Raw genomic sequence first — 19,571 nt, forward strand, 5'->3', positions numbered from 1 at the left:
ATGAATCACAGCTTACAATGTTCATATTATATAAAGTTTTCAAGCGCAACTGATTAAAATATATAAGATATACATATATGTCTCTTATAATTATTTTTTTTTCAAAATAGATAAACGTCAAAATAAAAACGCTTTGAGAAATTACTCACAAAATTACACTCTTAATTTAAAATAATCGAGATTAATAATTAATAAAACATTCATCAGTTTTTATTAATTATTAATCAATAATAATTGATCATCGGTATTACGCTAGTCCGTGATATATCAACCAGACTTACATTGTAATTATTATTAATAATTTTACATAAAAATTACAGATAAAACGACTCATTACTTTCTTATCCTCGATTATTTATAGTGATCTGTTATTTTAAAACGTTTTTTTTTTTTTAATAAATTTAGCCACAATATATATAATTAAAATACTTTATGTACATAAACTAATTAATAAATTTATTTAAAAATAATAATAGTGAATTCCTTATAGTGCATTAGAGGGATTGAGATTGAGATCGGCCAGGAAGAGGACGAGGCGTACTTTCGTGCACGATCTTTTTTATTAACTTTTTTTTTTTTTCATTAATTTCTTTAACAATCTATTTCTAGTATATGCGGGCAGTAAAGATATTTGAGTATAAAATTACAGGTGACGCCGTTACCTGGAGCCGAGCGCGACAACCAAAATATTTTTTTAAATATTAATATTAATATTAATTATAATTATAGTAATCAATAATAATAAAAATAATAATAATTATAATGGAATATTTAAATTGTACAACCACGTGTTTCTCACTACTTTCATTAATCAACTTGACAATTAATTGGCTAACGTTTTAATTTAAATCTAAACTCCAAACAACCTACTCTCATCTTTTATATTTTATTATTTATTTATTTATCATTATTTTTATTTAATATTTTATTATTACGACAGCTAACAAACTGACGAAATAACGTCACAGTTAATTAACATTTTAATTAAAAAAAAAAATAATAATAATAATTATATAAAAGGAACTTATGGCTGTATATATTTATATATATTCGCATTACTCGTGTGTCCTTTTGCTGGCCATACAAAAGAAAAGCAGTCGACATAATTTAAATAATAAAAATAATATTAAGAGATTGGCTCGAATTATTCCGACGATGTCTCTAATTTATCGTTAATTAACTAATAAATCTTAAAAATATAAATAATAATAATAAATTCATCAGACAATTTATATAAATCATTATAAATTATTACAATAAAATAATTTATTAAGGCGAGGGAATCGTGTCGCACTTAAATTTATCATTATCATTTAAACGCAGTATTTATTACATTGTAAATTAATAATAATTGTAATTAAATAGTTTATTACAGTAACTATTTTTTTATCCAAAGTTATACTTATTTGTATTTATTATTTTACTGATCAAAATCCATTGTTTATATCATTTATTTACAAAATAACGCAACACAAGTACACGCACATTCGTCACCAATTTTTTTTTTCCTTATTAACATCACAATTAATTTACAGTTTTTTAAAATCGTGGTATTGTGTGAATAATTATCGCTTTAAAAATTACAAAATTGACTTGGACATTATTTATATTTATTTATTATTACGAAGCTCCGTTAAATTTAAATATAACAATATCTGATAAATATTAAAGTTTGTGAAAAATGGTCATCAGGTAAAAAAATCATTATAAATGTTCTGGTTCTTTTGGCGATTGCCGAAATAAGCTCAAGTGTAATTAAATTTAATTTAAATTATTTTAATTATTAACTCTGATATTATTTTTTATTTAAATTTTCCTGTTAAAAAAATTTACAAGGCATTTACGTGGATCATATTTCAATTTAAAAACTCAATCATCCGTTAAAATAAATTACAAAAATTATGGTAGCGTTTAACGCCCATAGAAAAAAAAAATAAAAGTAAAATTAAAAATAATAAAACACTTGATTGATTATTTCACAACCGAACTTAACCAGCAGTCAGTCGTGTATTAAAAAAGACTTTAAAAAATGTTATTTTATTATCGGATACATTCAGAAAAGTGTTAAATCTTTTACAGTCCAGTTTTTATATATGAAAAATAATAATAATAATAAATAAAAAAAAAAATAATAATTCTATACATTAAATTGCCACAATTATTTAAACGATTCCACGTAATTCAACTTAAATATTTTATATATATTTTTTTTTTAAATTAACCAACGTCATAAATTAGATTTAATTATCAAAATGATCAAGTAAATAAATACAACACAGAGAGATCATACAATGGACGATTTTAACGGAAGAATTGTTAATTAATAATTTATAATTTATAATAATAATAATAGTAATAGTAACATCTGTTTGATAAATTTAAATGATAATCAGTTATCAGTAGTGATAGCACACGTCACACAGATAATATGAGATTTTAATAAAAAATAATAATAGAGGAGATTAAACAAAACTGTACAGCACGCAATTGCTCGTGACTCGTTACCTCATTCGCACATTTTCACTTTCACTGATATTTAAATACACAGAAGACATAATCATCATCACACATTATTCTTCTTCCAAAGCTATTTATATATTTATATATATAATATATTTATTTAAAACGAAATGATGGTATAATTATTATATTTAAAATATAAGGATGCAACAGCAAAAAGACAATTAATTGATATTTCAGGGCATCCTCAGACGACACCTCCCATTTTTTAAAAATATTCAATCAACGAACTGTCATTACCGTATTACAATTTTATCAATTGAGTGAAAGGAAATTGAAGCATTGATTGCAAAAAAGACAACTTGGTTACAATTGTCGTCGAGGTATAGAATTTAAAAAAAATTAATTAGAATTGTTATCAATTAGGAGTCAAACGAAATTTGGTAAATAAATTTTACCCTACGAATTTGAATTTTAATACCGACATATTCCAAATTTCATTTGATTCCTGATTTATAACTGTAAGAAATTTTTTTGAAAATTTAAATCTTGGCGCAATTGCAAATCTTTTTTTTCAATTAATTCCTTAATTTTTTTTTGAATAATTAATAAAATTGAATGCCGTCATGACAATCGAAAGTTATTGAATATTTTTAAAAAGTGGGGAGAGACTGTCTGAGCATGTCCTTAATACGCTTGACAGTTGAGTCATTGAATATTTAAAAAAAGTGTGGGGGTACTGTCCGATAATACCCTTTATTTCTTACGTCTTATTTTAATTATGATTATTATTTAAAATTTTTAGTTAATGGGATAAAATAATAACGCGAGAATATAACAGACGTAGATATGTAGATAAATTAAACTCGTTAAATTATCTAGATGACTAAGTATATTTAAAAGTCTGTCATATATTTATCATTTTATTTTATTGGTGATTACAATTAAATAGATAGTGCGTTATTTATTTATTATAAATTATATAAATTATAAAATTATTTATCTAAATTTAATAGTGCTTGCTGTTTGCTCCTATATAAAGCTGCATAACACATCAATTTCGCTTTTTAATTAACAAACTTATCAATTCCCCCGCCCTCGTTACTGTATTTTGTTACTCCTGAGAATATACTATGGAAAAAAATTTATCTGTTATTATATTACACATTTTCTTTCAATGCTTTTATTATTTCATTGTTTATTATTATTATCATTTTTTTTCCATTGTATTGTAAAGTTTAATTAGTTTTTAAATTCATTAATTAATTAATTAAATTAACTGCTGAATGAATTTATGTAATTTTAATTATTAACAAATCAAAATCGATTGATTTTGTATTACTAGACAATGTAACAATAGACAAAACGAATTTTTTAAATGTCAATTACACTGTAGACACCGACGGCTGATGAATATGACATAATTGTAATAATTAATAATTAATAATAATAATAGTAATAATAATAATAATTAATAATAATAATAAAAATTAGTAATTAATAATGAAGATGATAATAATAAATGTATAGCAGTGGTAGAGTATCAGTGGCTATGAGGATGAAGATGATTGTTCAATTGGACAATGGTGGTGGTGTAGGCGTGGGTGTTGTTGTGACAGTAGTATTCTGTAGCACAGAATCCCTGGAGGCTGAACGACTGACGTCCCTCAATAATTTAACAGCCTCGCGTTCGGAATCTCCACTGTCTTGGTTGTCTTTGCCAGAACGTTTACCGGCACCTCCAGCCCCGGCCCCGGCTCCTAGATGTCTTCCAGCTCCACTGGCACCAGTTAAAGTTCCTCTGGCATTAACATTATTATCCCCAGCACTAATATCCGCGCACTGTACCGTTCCCCCGAGCCCAACAGTAACAGACAGTCATTTCTGTCGTCCACTTTTTTTCTTCTTTCGTTTAAAAAAGCAGCAGCATCTGGAAATAAAGCAAACACTAATAGGACTTAGAATCGCTTCTCATTATTTATCAACTTTATAAATACACACACACATACATACATATATGATATGTTATGTTATGTTACATGGATGTATTGAGACATGCTTCAAGAGAAGAAAAAGTTTAATGGCCCGTACCGTTTTATTTGTTGCTATGGAATTTTTAAATTTTACCAGACAAGAATGAGTCTGACGAGTGTACAGTTAGTGAGTTTAACTTGTCATTTAATTATTTTAATTGTAAAAAAAATGTATATATATGTTAGTTAATTAATTAATTAAGTAGCAACAATAAACTAGTAATTCTTTTATATTTAACGCAGAATTTTAAACAGTGAAGTAAAAAATCTATTTTTAATTAAACACTTGGTACATAATTTTATAATAAACAAAAAACAAATTCGGTAAGAAATTGTCAGTAATTAGTAATCTTACACAGTACTAAAAATTAATTAACAAACGTTTTCATATTGAACTCATTAGTAATTTGTAATAAATTAAAATTATTTAATAATTAAAACAAGTGATTGATGTCCAGTAAACTCTCGGTGTCCAAGTTGTAAACGTTTGCTTGTTTAGTTTAAATAATTAAGATTAAGAGAATAGAAAATAAAATAAAATGTTTAAAGAACTGGTGGTGATTAGATGGAATGGTGATGATTATTTTTTTTTACGAAGTCTAGAAAGATTAAGAAGATTTTTATATCGTGATACAAAATCATTTGCAGGTCTTGAGGATTGTTTAGGAATATTAAGTGTGTCTGAAATAGTTTTAGTGCATTGATCTAAAACACGAGTAACTCCACACCGTGGGCACTTTTTTCTCATTTTCGTAACAATAACAGGGCTGGAAAAATTATAAAAGTAATTTTATTTTATTTTTAAAAATAAAATAATAGAAAAAGATAAGAAAAAAAAAAAGGTCAAATAAATTGAATGAGTAAAAATAGATTTGAGTAATAATTTACACATGAGGTAACTGACATGCAGTGCTCGTAAATATCACAATGTAATTAGTACTAACTTGGTTTCATCGATCATCTCCACTTCCTGCGGTGCAGTTATTGGTGTGTTTGAATGTCCAGCAGTTGGATCGTCATTTGCCAGCTCACCATTTGTCGAGGATACCACCTAGATTAATTATAAAAATATAAAACTCATTAACTGTTTTATTGTTATCAATACACTTGATAAATCAACGAGGTTCAACAGCGGATGTGACAATTTATAATGACAAAATAATTTATCAAAAAGTAAATAATCAAATAAATAAATAAATAAATTTTTTAAGTGAACTCGATATACGAAATAATTTATAAACCAGTAGACAATTAGATGACATATTCAAATCTACATCACAAAAATATCTAAATGACATTTAAATAAATGAACGTATATTTAATTTTGTTTTAATTTATGAATATAAATATGTAGTAATGATCAATAATTGTCTTTTTATATTGATAGTGATGGGTTTTAATAAAACTTACATTAGTGATTAGGGCAGTTAGTAAAATTACCCAACAGACAATTAGATGAATACAAAATAACATGCGGCATTAATCGATAAATAATAAATAGATAGTTAATATAATAAATAAATAAATAAATAATTAAAGGATTAAAATAACTGCTTATAAACTGACCATAATCCGATGATGCCGTAACTAGAAAGGAATTGATTTATTAATTCTGAGCCATTTATTATCGAATCGGCGTTATGGAATTAAATATATATATTTATACATTGATGTATAATATATGTGGACAAATATAAACGTAAAAAAATGATAAACTAAAAATGATGGTGACGCGTGGATATTTATTCCTGGGATATGTAAATTGAGTAATGGAATAAGAGGATAAAAAAAATTAAAAAAAAAAATTGGAAGTAGGATAATGCGGGTTCACTCACCTGTACTGAGCCGTGTCTGTCGGCAGGCGTCAATGTACCACCAGCCCCCGTTTGCTTGACTGTATCGGGCCATGTGGTTCCCACCCCTTTACCGCCGCCTACTCCCACCCCTCCACCTGCCACGTCCTGGAGGAACAAGCGGGACATTGTTGGAAATGTGTCTTGTTAGTTGACTCTGAATCGAGTTAAAAGGAAAACGCGAGATGATCCTTATATCACTAGCTTTGATTTATCATTTTAAACAAAACATCAACAAGTTTTTAGTTTTTTTATTTAACTCTTTATCTCATTTCATTTTGCGACTATTCCTTTTATCACCGATCAATTACTCTATAATAATAACAATAATAATAATGACACCCTTGTTACAGTCAGTTCTAAACTTAAAATTTAGCCTACAAACTCCAGCAATTCTACCTCGTCTACTGCAATAGATTATTACATTTACTGACTCAATTAATTGCTAATTATTATTGTTATTATTACAAATAAAATTTACTGTACAATATACATAATTATATGGTAATAAAAAGTAAAAATAATTCTAGCGGCTACGGTGTGTTGGTTTATTCCAAATAAACTTTTTATCTTGAGGAATAAATTTTTACGAGGCTTACATATCTCCCGTGAATTTCCACGCTCGCCTCATCCATCATCAGAATGACATCCTCCTCATAATCATCGTAATCCTATAGATCGTTGGGTCACGAATATCCAAATAGTAGTTTTAAAAAAAGTATATTAAATACGACGTACTAATAATTTATTTATCATATTTTATAAACTTTGCTCTTTGACGTTTACTCGATATTTGTTTATTTCAAAATATATTTGTGACTCATTTTAAATAATAACTTTAATCCAGAACACGATTCAAATTTTTTTAAATATTTTAAAACACTAATTTATTTTTTATCGTTAATTAATTACGGCGTGTAATTTTTTTGTATTAAACTTTAGATAGGGCATGCGGTTACTTTAATAACAGAAAAGTGTGTTGCTATACACGCGCATGCTAAGAATAACATGACCCGCGGTTTTTATTACCTTGTAAGTGGTAGGATGCCGATCTCGGTTGGGTGACACCACGATTTCATGTCCTGTTTGCATCGATCCCACTGGTGTCGACTGTAATTCAAAAATTAAAGCATCAGTACGTCATATTATTAATTAACATTAATTTTTATAAATATTTAATACTTATCATTCTTTATGTCTTATAAATTTAAAGTGTAAGTGATGGTAAGAGTGTGCATAGATTAGTGTGACATAACAACGTACTTGAGAGTTTCGGTATTGAGCCCAGGAAATGCAAGATTCCACTCAAAATAAATATTGTGTAACCCGGAAAAGATTCTCACTAAAGATGTTAATGATAAAAAATATTTTTTATCTAAATAAAAATACCATTTCCTGAAGATAATGGATTTTAGTTGTGTAAATATACTAAAAAAAATAATTAAGTATCAAGTAAATACTATTGCTCGTAGATAAGAAAGCACGAAAATAGCATGTAAACATAGCTTAGTGGTGTACGACAACAAAAATTTACTTGATAACGTAATAACAAAGTAGTTGAATGATAACAATAACAATAAAAATATATATTTTTTAGTTTTTCCCAAGTATCTCTGATAGTGCGATGACAAACCTTGTCTGATTTAGTTTTTCCAAGATGAGAGGGTGCAGCGAATCTCAACTGCCGAAGCTGTTGAAAGTTGGGGGGCTAGATAATACATTGATAGGCAGCATGCAAAGTTAAAATATTTTAAAATTAAAAAGCTAAATATTTTATGTTAATAAAGTAAAAAAAAACAACAGCAGTTTTAGGCCTATCGTGACATATGACATATATTAAGTATGTATTTAAACGGTTATAATTTTGTTGACATGCTAACAGGCAATTTGTAAATTATTTAGCACCCACCATAGTCTTGCCCGTCCAATCAAACTCGCCGTCATTGACGAATCCTCTTCGTTCAAAAAGATCCTGGAAAAGTTTTCTCAGATACTCGTAATCAGGCGTCTCGAAAAAATCTAATCTCCGTACGTAGCGTAAATAAGTCGCCATTTCCTCGGGATGACCGTCACAAAGTACTTCAATTGGTGTCGCTCGCTTGGTATCGCCTATCTTCTGATAACGTTCCTTCAGAGTGTCTGCCTTCAGCCCTTGCCAAGGCAAGCTGCCTCTCAAGAAGTACATGAACATGTGGCCAAGTGCTTCCAAGTCATCTCGCCTGCTTTGTTCTGCAAAATACGACAATTAGTCGCTTGTTATTCACACAGTACTTTACTAAATAAGTAAATAAATAGGTAACCTTTTCCAAGATGAGTGTTGATACTCATATAGCGCGCAGTGCCAGTAAGACTCTTGTGTTCCCGGTACGGTATGTGCTTGTTAGTATCCAAATCTATGTATTCTTTGGCCAATCCAAAATCGATGATATGAATTATTTTCTCTCGTTTAGTCGTACTACGTCCAATAAGGAAATTCTCTGGCTTGACATCGCGATAAATCAGATGTCGACTGTGTACGTACTCTATCCTATGGAGCTGCACAGCAAAACAATATGAATACGGTGTGTTGTTAGTTAGGATTTATTGCTTTTTAGTTTGCTTGCTCGGGGTCGATGACACCCGGTGTTTATTGTACATTCAGAGCTAAATAGTTTGTGCTGCATAGATAGATAGATATGCATTCAATTGAAAATGTTTTTTTTTAAATTACCAGTTGTGTTGCTATGCTGAGAACTGTTTTGAGCGTGAATCTTCGCCCGCATAAGTCGAACAAGTCTTCCAAACTCGGTCCAAGGAGTTCCATCACCAGTGCGTTATATTTACCGCACGGACCGAAGTAGTACACCTCCGGTACACCTTCTATATGCGTGTTATGAACTGTATACCAATTAATTTTCACATATAAAATTTTTAAATATTCATAATAGTCGCAACAACTGAATCATTTAGTATCTATCCATATACTTTTTTTATTTTTTTAAACAAACTCGACATTCACATAAAAAAATTACCGTAAATCACTCAAATTATTTATCACCTTTAGTTTAAGTAAATAAATAATTCAAGTATCGATAGTCGAGGTTTGAAGTTTGAAATTAAATCCGAAATAAAAAAAGTTTTGTTGCCAATTATGAAAGTAGCTCTGAGATTAATTAAAATGAAATAATTACTCACCATGTGTGCCTAATAATTTGTAAAACCTATATTCTAAATGAAGCTGTGGCGCCTTTGACTTCATTGGTTCCTAAAAAAAAAAATTGTGGTGAGTAAATAAAAATCTTATGGATCCCGAGTACGTCACAACGACACTTACCATTTTAATAGCTACGTGTTCATTATTGTATAGATTTTTTCCTGAAAATAATAAAACATGATGAGTGTACATGAATAAAAAAAACATATATGTAAACATGTATATTTATTTTAATTTATTAAGTCATGATAAAATGTACAGTTCATTATAAATTACATTCACGCGACTCAGAGACCCGGAGTGATCATCAAAGAGGATTTAATTCCAGCCAACGAGACAGAGATTTCGTTGTTGTCTTGCTATGTAAGAAGCAGAATATAAAAAAGATAGCTTTGCTCAAGGGCCAATGGCCATCAGCCACCAGTCTCTCGGACTCTTGTCTTTTCTTCCACAAGTTCTCGACTCGTGAATTTAATATAAATAAATAAATATTAAATATAAACATTTTAATCCTCAAGTTAATTATTATTGGCCAGGGACCAGACATTTTTTTTAAAATTAATTTTCTTAAGTAAGTTTTTAATTAAAATTCCAAATAAATTTATTGCTAACAAAAATTACTCGAGTCAGACTAGTGCTCTAATTACAAAATAAATTCTTATTAAAATTAATTTACTGAAACATAAAAATAAAATATTTTCTCACAAGAAAATCTTTTTTTCCAAAAATAATTTTCTTTCTCAAGTGTAGTAAATAAATAAATATATTTCTGATAAAAAAGAGTTTGAGTTTGTGCGTGTATAAAATTTAGTTACACTTGGACTGTCCCGCGGGTCGGGCTTTCGATCGACCGCGTGCAGTCTCACGATAAACTAGGCCACACTGAAAATACCTCACGTGCTTACCAGCCCGATCCAAGAGATTTCTCAAAAGTGTGGAACGATCAGACACATCTAACATACTAATTATTTGTTACGGATAATAATAATACGTAATTAAACTTTTATTTGTTTATTCAAATTTTGGTAAAAGCAAAAAAATTTTATTACAACAACAGCTGGATTGTTGATCCACACCAAGTATCAGTACTTAACTTTTAGTAATAGGTTGTAAAAAAAATAGTACAAGAATGAGAATAAGAATGAGAATCAGTATCAGTAGTAGCAGGGTTTTATTGCGCTTGGTAACACACATCAAGAGTCAACGACACTTGTTGTTACCAAGTGGCTATGGTTTCCCGCGTTAATGTTTTACATCCAGGTGTTAGAATGTAATAATCCTATTGAAGCCGACCGACCGGCCGGGCGGTGGCTTTTCCGATAATAAATTTACTATAGTAACGAGCTGTTGATAGTAACGTTAACGTATACTCATAAAAGATACAAGATAAAGAGACAACAGGCGAAGCAAAGCTGAGTAAAGCTGAGCAAAGTAAGGTACATCAACACACGTGATGTAAACTAATATATATACATATATATAGATAGATAGATAGATAGATAGATAGATAGATAGATAGATAGTTGACAAGCCAACAAATCGACGGTGTGTACATCGTCTACCGACCGGACACACAGAAGCCGCTTAACTTCCTATCATCCTCCTCGACCTCGTGGTCCAAAGGTTTCACGGTCACATGCGCTTAGTATAATCTAATTAAAAAAATAAAAACGCGCGAGAGCATGCAACGGTTGTTGTAATTAACACATCACGCGATACACAATCATATCCGGATATAATACTCCATCGATGCATACTAATTTTCTTTTTTCCTTCCTATTGGATCCCCCTCCCGCGCTTTTTTTTTTAAAGACAAATCATTGTTTAATTAATATGATAAATAATTTTTTTATTGTAATCATAGATAATTCTGTCAGATAAATCACTTTTAATTCCGAGAAAAAAAAATTTATCTGTACTATAATTATTTTTTTTATAAAGTTAAAGTTAAAAGTTGAAACAAGAATAATTTTGATGTATAGACGTAAGATAAGCAACAGTTTGTATATTAAACCTCGATGTTATATATTTTTTAGCACATCTTTATTTATAATAAATTTTGTGATTCTGTTTAAATAAGTTTTTTTTAGAAAATACTCGGATCAATAAATCAAAAGATTTTTATTAATTCCTTTATTTGTTTATTTGGTTTTATATATTTATTTATTACCCTAGTTATTTTACAATAAAGAGCGTAATGTACTAAAGTTATTGTTGATAAATGAAATAAAAATAAAATTTTAAGAGTTAATGATCTATTATTCAAAAGGTTAAATAGTCTGTGGTTATATTGGTGACGAATTGCGAGAGACACCTTGTAGAAAGAGGTCACAAATGTCGTGAGCATCCGCACCAGAGCTTGAGACAGCAACATGACGTTGATGCGATTGTGTACGCATTTTAGTTCTCATGCTGCTGCTCCAAACAAATTTATATCTATATATATATATATATATTAGGGCGTTTCAAAAAAAACTAAAAAATTTTTTTTTCGCGGAACCAGGCTCAAAAGTTTCGTTTAGATGCCAAAATAGGCCTCTGAAAATATGAGCCCTTAATATTAATATTAAGGTTGTCTGCATCGCACTTTTCGATTTCCCATAAGAATAACTCAGGGAAAAAATTTTTTTTTCTTCTGATTTTTGAAACTAATGAACCATAAATTTCATTGTAATGTCCATCAGATGATTTTGTAGAAAATTGGACGCTCTACAAAAAAAGTCTCTTATCATTTTTTGATAAATCCATCTGTTCGAAAGTTATTGGAGCTCGAAGTCAAGTTAGAGTAAATTTCGAGATCTTTTTACTTTTCCAGCAAAACTATCAGACTTATCAAAAAATGTTATAGGACCTTTTTTGTAGAGGATTTTATTCCCTATAAATTATTTTCAATAAAGTTCACTCAGATTCCGCATTGTTTTCTAGTTATTTTCATTTTAACGTTAAGTTCTCAAAATCCATTAGAAGACTATTATTTTTATGATCTTGGCATTAAAATGAAAATAACTAGAAAACAATGCGGAATTCAAATAAACTTTATCGAGAATAATTTGTAGGTCACAGAATTGTCTACAAAAAAGGTCCTATGACATTTTTTAATAAGTCTGATAGTTTTGCTGGAAAAGTAAAAAGATCTCGAAATTTACTGTAGATTTGACTTCCAGCTCCAATAACTTTCGAACAGATGGATTTATCAAAAAATGATAAGAGACTTTTTTTGTAGAGCGTCCAATTTTCTACAAAATCATCTGATGGACATTACAATGAAATTTATGGTTCATTAGTTTCAAAAATCAGAAGAAAAAAAAATTTTTTCCCTGTGTTATTCTTATGGGAAATCGAAAAGTGCGATGCGGACAATCTTAATATTAATATTAAGGGCTCATATTTTCAGAGGCCTATTTTGGCATCTAAACGAAACTTTTGAGCCTGGTTCCACGAAAAAAAAATTTTTTAGTTTTTTTTGAAACGCCCTAATATATATATAAACTATATAACTACTAAAAAGTAACAATGAATTTGAAATTAAAGTGATTACATTCGACCACATACGGGTTGAATTGTGGACCAATCGGCTGACACTTGGACGAAACTTTTGGTATTGAGTTTCCAAGCATTATTATTATTATTATTATCATTTAAATAACTTACATCACGCGAGCAAATGGCAAGGTTTACAATACTACATTGAAAGGATTTATTTTAAAAATAAAAATATATATTTTTCTCGGTTATAAGGTTTCAATATTGTGAACGCATATTTATGATCAACGTTGATAAATAAAATCCACAGCACAACTGTTGCTAGGCTTCATATATATGTAAGCAGAAAGAGAAAAGGAGATTAAAGAGTAGATTGAAAGATTAATTGTAAGAACTAGGTAAATTGATAAAGTTTCTCAACATTTTTACGTCTCTCTCATAATGTCAAGGAGCGAAGAGAAGCCTCACCCTTTAGTGCATAGCAATGCACATACTTTAGTCAAATAAAAGACAAGTCAATATCTGGGGATGTGTTTTTTCACCCCCAGTACGGTGTCGAATGCCAGGGCTCCGTTGCTACGATGGAACTTTTTTCAGGATGTCTAAAAAAAACCAGAGGGATGAAGATAATAAACATAATAAGATAGCGGGTAAAAAATAATGAAATAATAAAAAAAAAAAGGCAAGAGCTTCGGCAAACTAGACATCACGTGTATCGATCGATTGAACTACCACGACTGGCCTACTCCCACTTTTGCTTGCTCGCGACTCCTTTCTTCTCTCGTTCGCCGCTCGTGCTCCTTCGTCGCCATGCCGCCCTTTCGTTCCCTTCGTCTCCTCAACTACCGACATCCTCATCGCATTGGTTTTCTTCTCCATTCGGTCCTGCCTCTCATCTGTACTCTCCTTTGACGTCGAGTGCGACACACCGACCAGGGGTTCAACGAGTCTTGCACCATCTCCGTCAACGATTCGAGATAAAGCGGAATAATAATAAAAAATATGGAACCGCGTTATGGAGTAAAAAAAAAAAATGGGATATTTATTAAACTTGGAGTAAAAATAAATTTTAATCGCGGTACAATCAAGTGAATCGCGAATCATTTGACGTGTTAAGACGGTTTTATTGTCGGTGCCGTAGAGTACAGGGTAAAAATGTAGGTCAGGGTATCGGGCGAACACTTAGAGACCCTCTACTCTTACTACACTGTTTTATATATACATTTATATGTATAAATATATGTATGTATAAATATCTGTATGGATAATGTATAGATATAATTTAGTCGTGACTAAACTGTGTAAAGTAATGATTCAACTACGCTCTTAACTTTGACATCTCTTGGATTATTCAATAATAAAAACGGTTAGAAAGTATTATGAGGGATATAAGTGTTGTAAAGACCTAAAATAAATATATAGATGTATAGATGTATAAATGAGGTATAATTTAAAATAAAACTAAAAATATTTCAGAGAACGCTAGACTATTTGTACGCAAACTATAGAGTAACTGTTAGGTAGTAGTTTAAATAAAAATGATTTTAGTAAAAATCGTCTGGTTAACGAGTTATCCCTCGGGGATAAATCCATAAGCGGCAATCACATAATCATCAACGTCACGAGCGCTGAGAGTTAAGAAGGTTACGATCCAATTTAACCGTTTACTCGGCTGGCAAAATAAAAAAGATTAGAGTTGAAAAAAATAACAAGTAACAGAGCAGACCCTACTCCGAAACCTAGTCCTCCATATTCAGATTGTATTATTTTGATCAACATATTCTACTATCGATTGTCTGTGATTACATGAATTTTTTTACGGGCCTTTTAAAGACTCATGAGGGAACAAGTTAGCCGATGCTAAGTGAATTCTCGCTGGTTTAGACCTGCAAGAAATAAAAATAGAATATAAATAAGAGATAAAAAAAATTATAAAAGCGATTTCGACACGAAAAACGAGATCCAAGGCGCCACGACCAGATCCGGGGAGTTCATTTCACTTGGAGCAGTCATCGGGTACACGCTCTGAGTCACTCGATCCGACCAGACAGGTAGCAACCTGTCCGCCAACAACAACCAAGGCCCCAAGAGAGAGCGAATAATATTTTTAAACTCAAATCCATTTAAAACTTAAAAACTTAGTATTGGTTCGACCAGCTGACGCAAATCCCCCAGCAGATTTCAGGATCCTCAGATCTCGGTCTTTGTTTCCCTCCGTCTCTTTTCAGCCCTTTGTGCCTAAATATCTAACAGTTTCCATTGTTGGGTAATGAGTCCCAGTCTGGTGAATAAAATATTGAGCAACAGTAATAGTAGTAGTAATAGCAACGGAATGCAATGGCAATTATTGTACAAGGAATAATAGACTTTTTACAAATAACCAAGGGCACAATCTAATTGTAGGACACGTGGTGGTTGATTTTATAACAGCGACTGAACGCTACTCTGGACTCTACTCGGGTACATTCGAGCGTGAGAAACCGGGTGAGCGATGGCTGATCGATTGGATCCCCTGGTAATTTTTTTTTATTCCTCCTCATTCTTACTTCTCCTCATCTTCTCTCAATGTGGCCATGGCCGGAAGTTCTCCTCCTCGAAACTGTACGTCGTAGTCCTTTCTCTTGTTTGTGTGTACCTGCTTGGTGAGTTTGGAATTTCGTACTTCCCGTTCCGGTCCTCGATCACCAGAAAAAAAACTTAACTCTCTCAATTTTTTATTTCCATTTTCTCAAGTATATATAAATTTTTTTTTTTAAACCGCGCGAGAGTGAATGAGAGATAAAAAACAAGTAAGTCATCAGACTACTGAATTACGCGAGTACTTTTTTTGTTATTATTTTTTTTATCATACATAATTGAAAATTTACTGTCCCTACTGCAAGTTAAAATACATTTTCTGCAGCTTGAGACCTTGCACTCGGTACATAATTGTCCGCGCCCGAGGCCGTTGCCGCGCGATTAAACTACTCCCTCCTCATTCACTTCTACTATTTTTTATTTCTCTTCTTCTTATTTATTTTTCTTTTTTCTTTTCCTCCTCCTCTTCTTATACTTCTTCTCATTCTGGTTCTTATTTTCTTCATACTTTATAACAACTCTTAGCTATAAACACATATACTCATACATTAACATATGTACTTGAGCCCTGTTGGTTTAATTTGCCTCTCCTGTCAATGCAAACCGTTTTATTTTCTGGCACCGAGTAGTTCGCACCTGACGATCGTGAGACCCACGAGTGGAGGGCCAAGTTAAGTAGAGAGAGAGTCCGTACCGGGCGTAGAAATAAGTGTATGTATAAACATTATAAGAGAGCCGATGTGTAGTTTTGTGTTGCTGAGGTGAAATAGTAAGAGGCCAGGTGGTGCATCAGGGATGTGTATGCACACATGCACACATATATAAATATAGAGAGCACACCATCATGTAAAAAGACGTGAGTTACCGTGTAGTGGCTCTGTGTCAGAATGAGAGAAATCCACATCAAGGCAGCCTCAGAGAAAGAGCGAGAGAGAAAAATAAGGAGAATGAGACGGCGGTACCAGGGGACTCGAGTCAGTTCGTCTCGACTCGTTTCGCACGAAGCGAGGCCACAAGACAGTCGAGGAAGTCGACTTATGCACACACACTCGAGCGAGACAAGAGCCCCGTGGCTATCTTGATTCGTTATCAACGCCATTTTCAAAGCCGGTAGTTTCAAACGTGTTTACTAAATGCATCAACGACTGCTCATACTTTTTTATCCCTCATACAAACTCCCTTTTTCATCTCCACATATATATTTATATACTTTTCTTTAAAATTTTTATCCAATACATATTTGTTTTATACGATTGATACTTTTACTAACATCTGTAGTATAGGCAACAACGAAAAATCAAATATTTATGTCTCTGTATACTTACAGTCTAGTCTTATTTATGTGAGTCACACATGCGATATAGAAAGTAGTCAGTCTTCGCCATACTCTGTACTCTATACACAAACAGGAAATAATAATAATAATAATAATATTATAGTCAAACATCTTGACAGAGATTCGTTATTCATTAATCACTCGGTCTTGTCTTAACTTGCGTCGTGTCTTTTGGGTACACAATTCAGATAATAAAATTGCTGCAAAACTGATAAGTTATTGATAACATAGACACTCACCGAGCGACTTTTATAATGCATCAAAACACAAGTATTATCATTTACGATGATTTTTAACATGTTATTTTATTTTATTTTTTAAAATAACGACGCAGTGATATCGCCGCTAGAAACAAACTGATAAATTCAAATTCTAATGACGTAACAATTGATTATAGCTGGTAAGAAGTTGAGACTGGTAATGTTTAATGTAAATCAATGAGAGCATTAAAATTCATGGATGAATATACAGCAGCTAATTGATAATAAACTCTCTGTGGATTTGTTATTGGTACAATAAATAAACAAAAGGGTCTCTGAGATTATCGGGTGTTTACGAGTCATTTTTTATCCTATAAACGCATTATACATCAACAAAATGCTTGTTCATTATAAATAAATTGGAGTATCGATAAAAAAAAGTTAAAGAAAATAAAACTTACCGAGTCTAAGCTCCCCGAAATTACCACAGCCAATTTTCTTTCCAACTCTGAAGTTTGGTCCAACCATCAACACTCCGGAGGTGGAAGTAACACTATGCCTAGAGGTGTGCATGTTTGATCTAGTCGCGTTTCCGCTGCCCCTAGAAGTCCTCTTGGCAGCTTCCTGCTCCCTGTCACGGTCGTTTCTCGGAAGCTCCTTTTCGCCTCTGCCCGTTCTACTGTCACTCTTCTGCATCTTGTATCACTGGTCCACAACCTTCTGAAAAATTCTGGCCCACAAGTGGGACCGTACTGATCACTAAAATGCCTAAATTACGCCCACCCTTGGGCTTGTCAGTATTTCCAGTCGCTGATGAAAGTTCCATAGAGGAGACTCATCTCCATTTCATTTTTCATAAATCATGCTCCTGTTTCTTTCTCTATTTATTATCGACAACTAATTTTATGTACCGGACAACTGCCACTGGTCACTTAAACTCTATTCCAACACTGGTATTTATTTATGAATTTTTTTATTTTCCTTGCAACCGAGGTACTTAAATGCCGAACAAATGTACTTGGCAAACTCGTTACACCGGGTACTAGGGGAATTTAAATCCCCGTGTTTTAAAATTATAAAATTTATTTACATAGAGATACAAATGAAGGATGACACCGGTGTGCCGAGGTGTTGCACGCACGGTAACCACCAATGACGGACACGACCACGGCGACGATGATCATGGGAACACACATATGCACGCACGCTTAAACGCACCAAGAATGTCAATAGCTACCAACTTTTGTGTCGTCTGTCGCGGTTCAAGAAAAATAAAATAGTAGTAATAACAATAATAATATTTATTATTATTATTATTATTATTATTATTATTATGCTGATAATAATAAAAGAACAGGGCGCTCGCTGGTGAGTCTCATAACAAACGCAGCGATGAGACTACAAGGAGTGTCGTGAAGAAAATTAATTAGCTGATTATTAATTATTGTAATTTATGGTAATATATAAATATATAAATATAAATATATTTATTTATTTGTTTAGTGTAAAAAAAAAATAGTGGTATAAATAAAATAAAACCCGGCCGGCCGGGATGATGAATTTAGTCAACACAAACCTCCTCAGTGGTCACTGGGCAACACATCCCCAAACGTGGCTCTGTCTTCGTGAAGCAGGGAGCACCCCGAGAAGACCACCATTATGGGTCATCGCTGTCGTTTTATAAATCGCGGGAGCGATATACTTTTTTACGAGCTTATGAGCAACTCTAGACACTCGTTAACATAAAGCTCACTAAGTTGATCAGGATCCACGGCGTCGTGTACTAACGACCCTCGTACATTGACCCGAAGTTTGGAAAAGCCGTCTTTCTCGTGCCCGTTTATTCTACAATCGTACGGCCCTCCTTGTATATATGTCTATATTCTATATTATGTATTATACATCTATATCTATATATCTATATATGTATGTATATATAATGTATCCTCTTGGCTCTCTCACACGACGGCTGCAAGAAGGATCGACTACTTCAACGACAATTGACGCGCGAGTCTACACTTGCTGTTTTATATCCACTTTGTTCCTGAATTATTCTTCTGATTCTGATTATGATTTGAAATCAGCTTTTGCTCCTGGTTTAGCTTCGCCTCCAGAACATCGTTATCATTTTTATAAATTTATTTTATTGTCACCATTTAAATAAAACACACCAGTGGTAAGTTCCTCGGCTGTTCTTGTTCAGGATTTCGGGCACCACCCGGGTCACTAAAAACCAACACCAGTTTTATTATTATCAACAGAACTTGTTAATTATATTATAAAACTCAGCTCAACTTAACAACTACAGCACTATCACTTGGCCAACTCGGATAAACGGTTGCGAACGGGCATTGAGTTCTGCCTCTCGCGCTCCGACTCGACATTGGATGAGAAATATTTTCTACGGGGCCGGCAGGGTTGCCAAATTCATCCTCT

General features: G+C 31.9%; 1 protein-coding gene across 34 annotated transcripts; it reads right to left on the bottom strand.

Annotated features, from left to right (window-relative positions):
* Window positions 1–368: 368 nt before the first annotated feature.
* Window positions 369–19,510, bottom strand: LOC130666364 (casein kinase I). Of its 34 annotated transcripts, none has more exons than XM_057467297.1 (13): window positions 18,712–19,506; window positions 17,597–18,387; window positions 9,660–9,700; window positions 9,521–9,590; window positions 9,057–9,205; window positions 8,647–8,881; window positions 8,256–8,575; window positions 7,980–8,054; window positions 7,376–7,456; window positions 6,329–6,454; window positions 6,060–6,080; window positions 5,438–5,544; window positions 369–4,390 (listed from the first exon to the last, which is right to left on the bottom strand). In XM_057467297.1, the coding sequence occupies exons 2-13, from the start codon at window positions 17,829–17,831 to the stop codon at window positions 4,339–4,341; spliced, it is 1,512 nt and encodes a 503-aa protein (XP_057323280.1). In that variant the 5' UTR covers window positions 17,832–18,387; window positions 18,712–19,506; the 3' UTR covers window positions 369–4,338. The 34 variants fall into 34 exon arrangements, 31 of the variants coding, with proteins under 31 accessions (XP_057323280.1, XP_057323261.1, XP_057323262.1 ...); XM_057467278.1 differs by having other exon boundaries at window positions 369–4,408; window positions 9,057–9,223; window positions 18,712–19,505; XM_057467279.1 differs by having other exon boundaries at window positions 9,057–9,223; window positions 18,712–19,504.
* Window positions 19,511–19,571: the final 61 nt, after the last annotated feature.

The sequence above is a fragment of the Microplitis mediator genome, chromosome 4, assembly GCF_029852145.1.
Source record: "Microplitis mediator isolate UGA2020A chromosome 4, iyMicMedi2.1, whole genome shotgun sequence".
In the NCBI taxonomy this organism is placed as follows: Eukaryota; Metazoa; Arthropoda; class Insecta; order Hymenoptera; family Braconidae; genus Microplitis; species Microplitis mediator.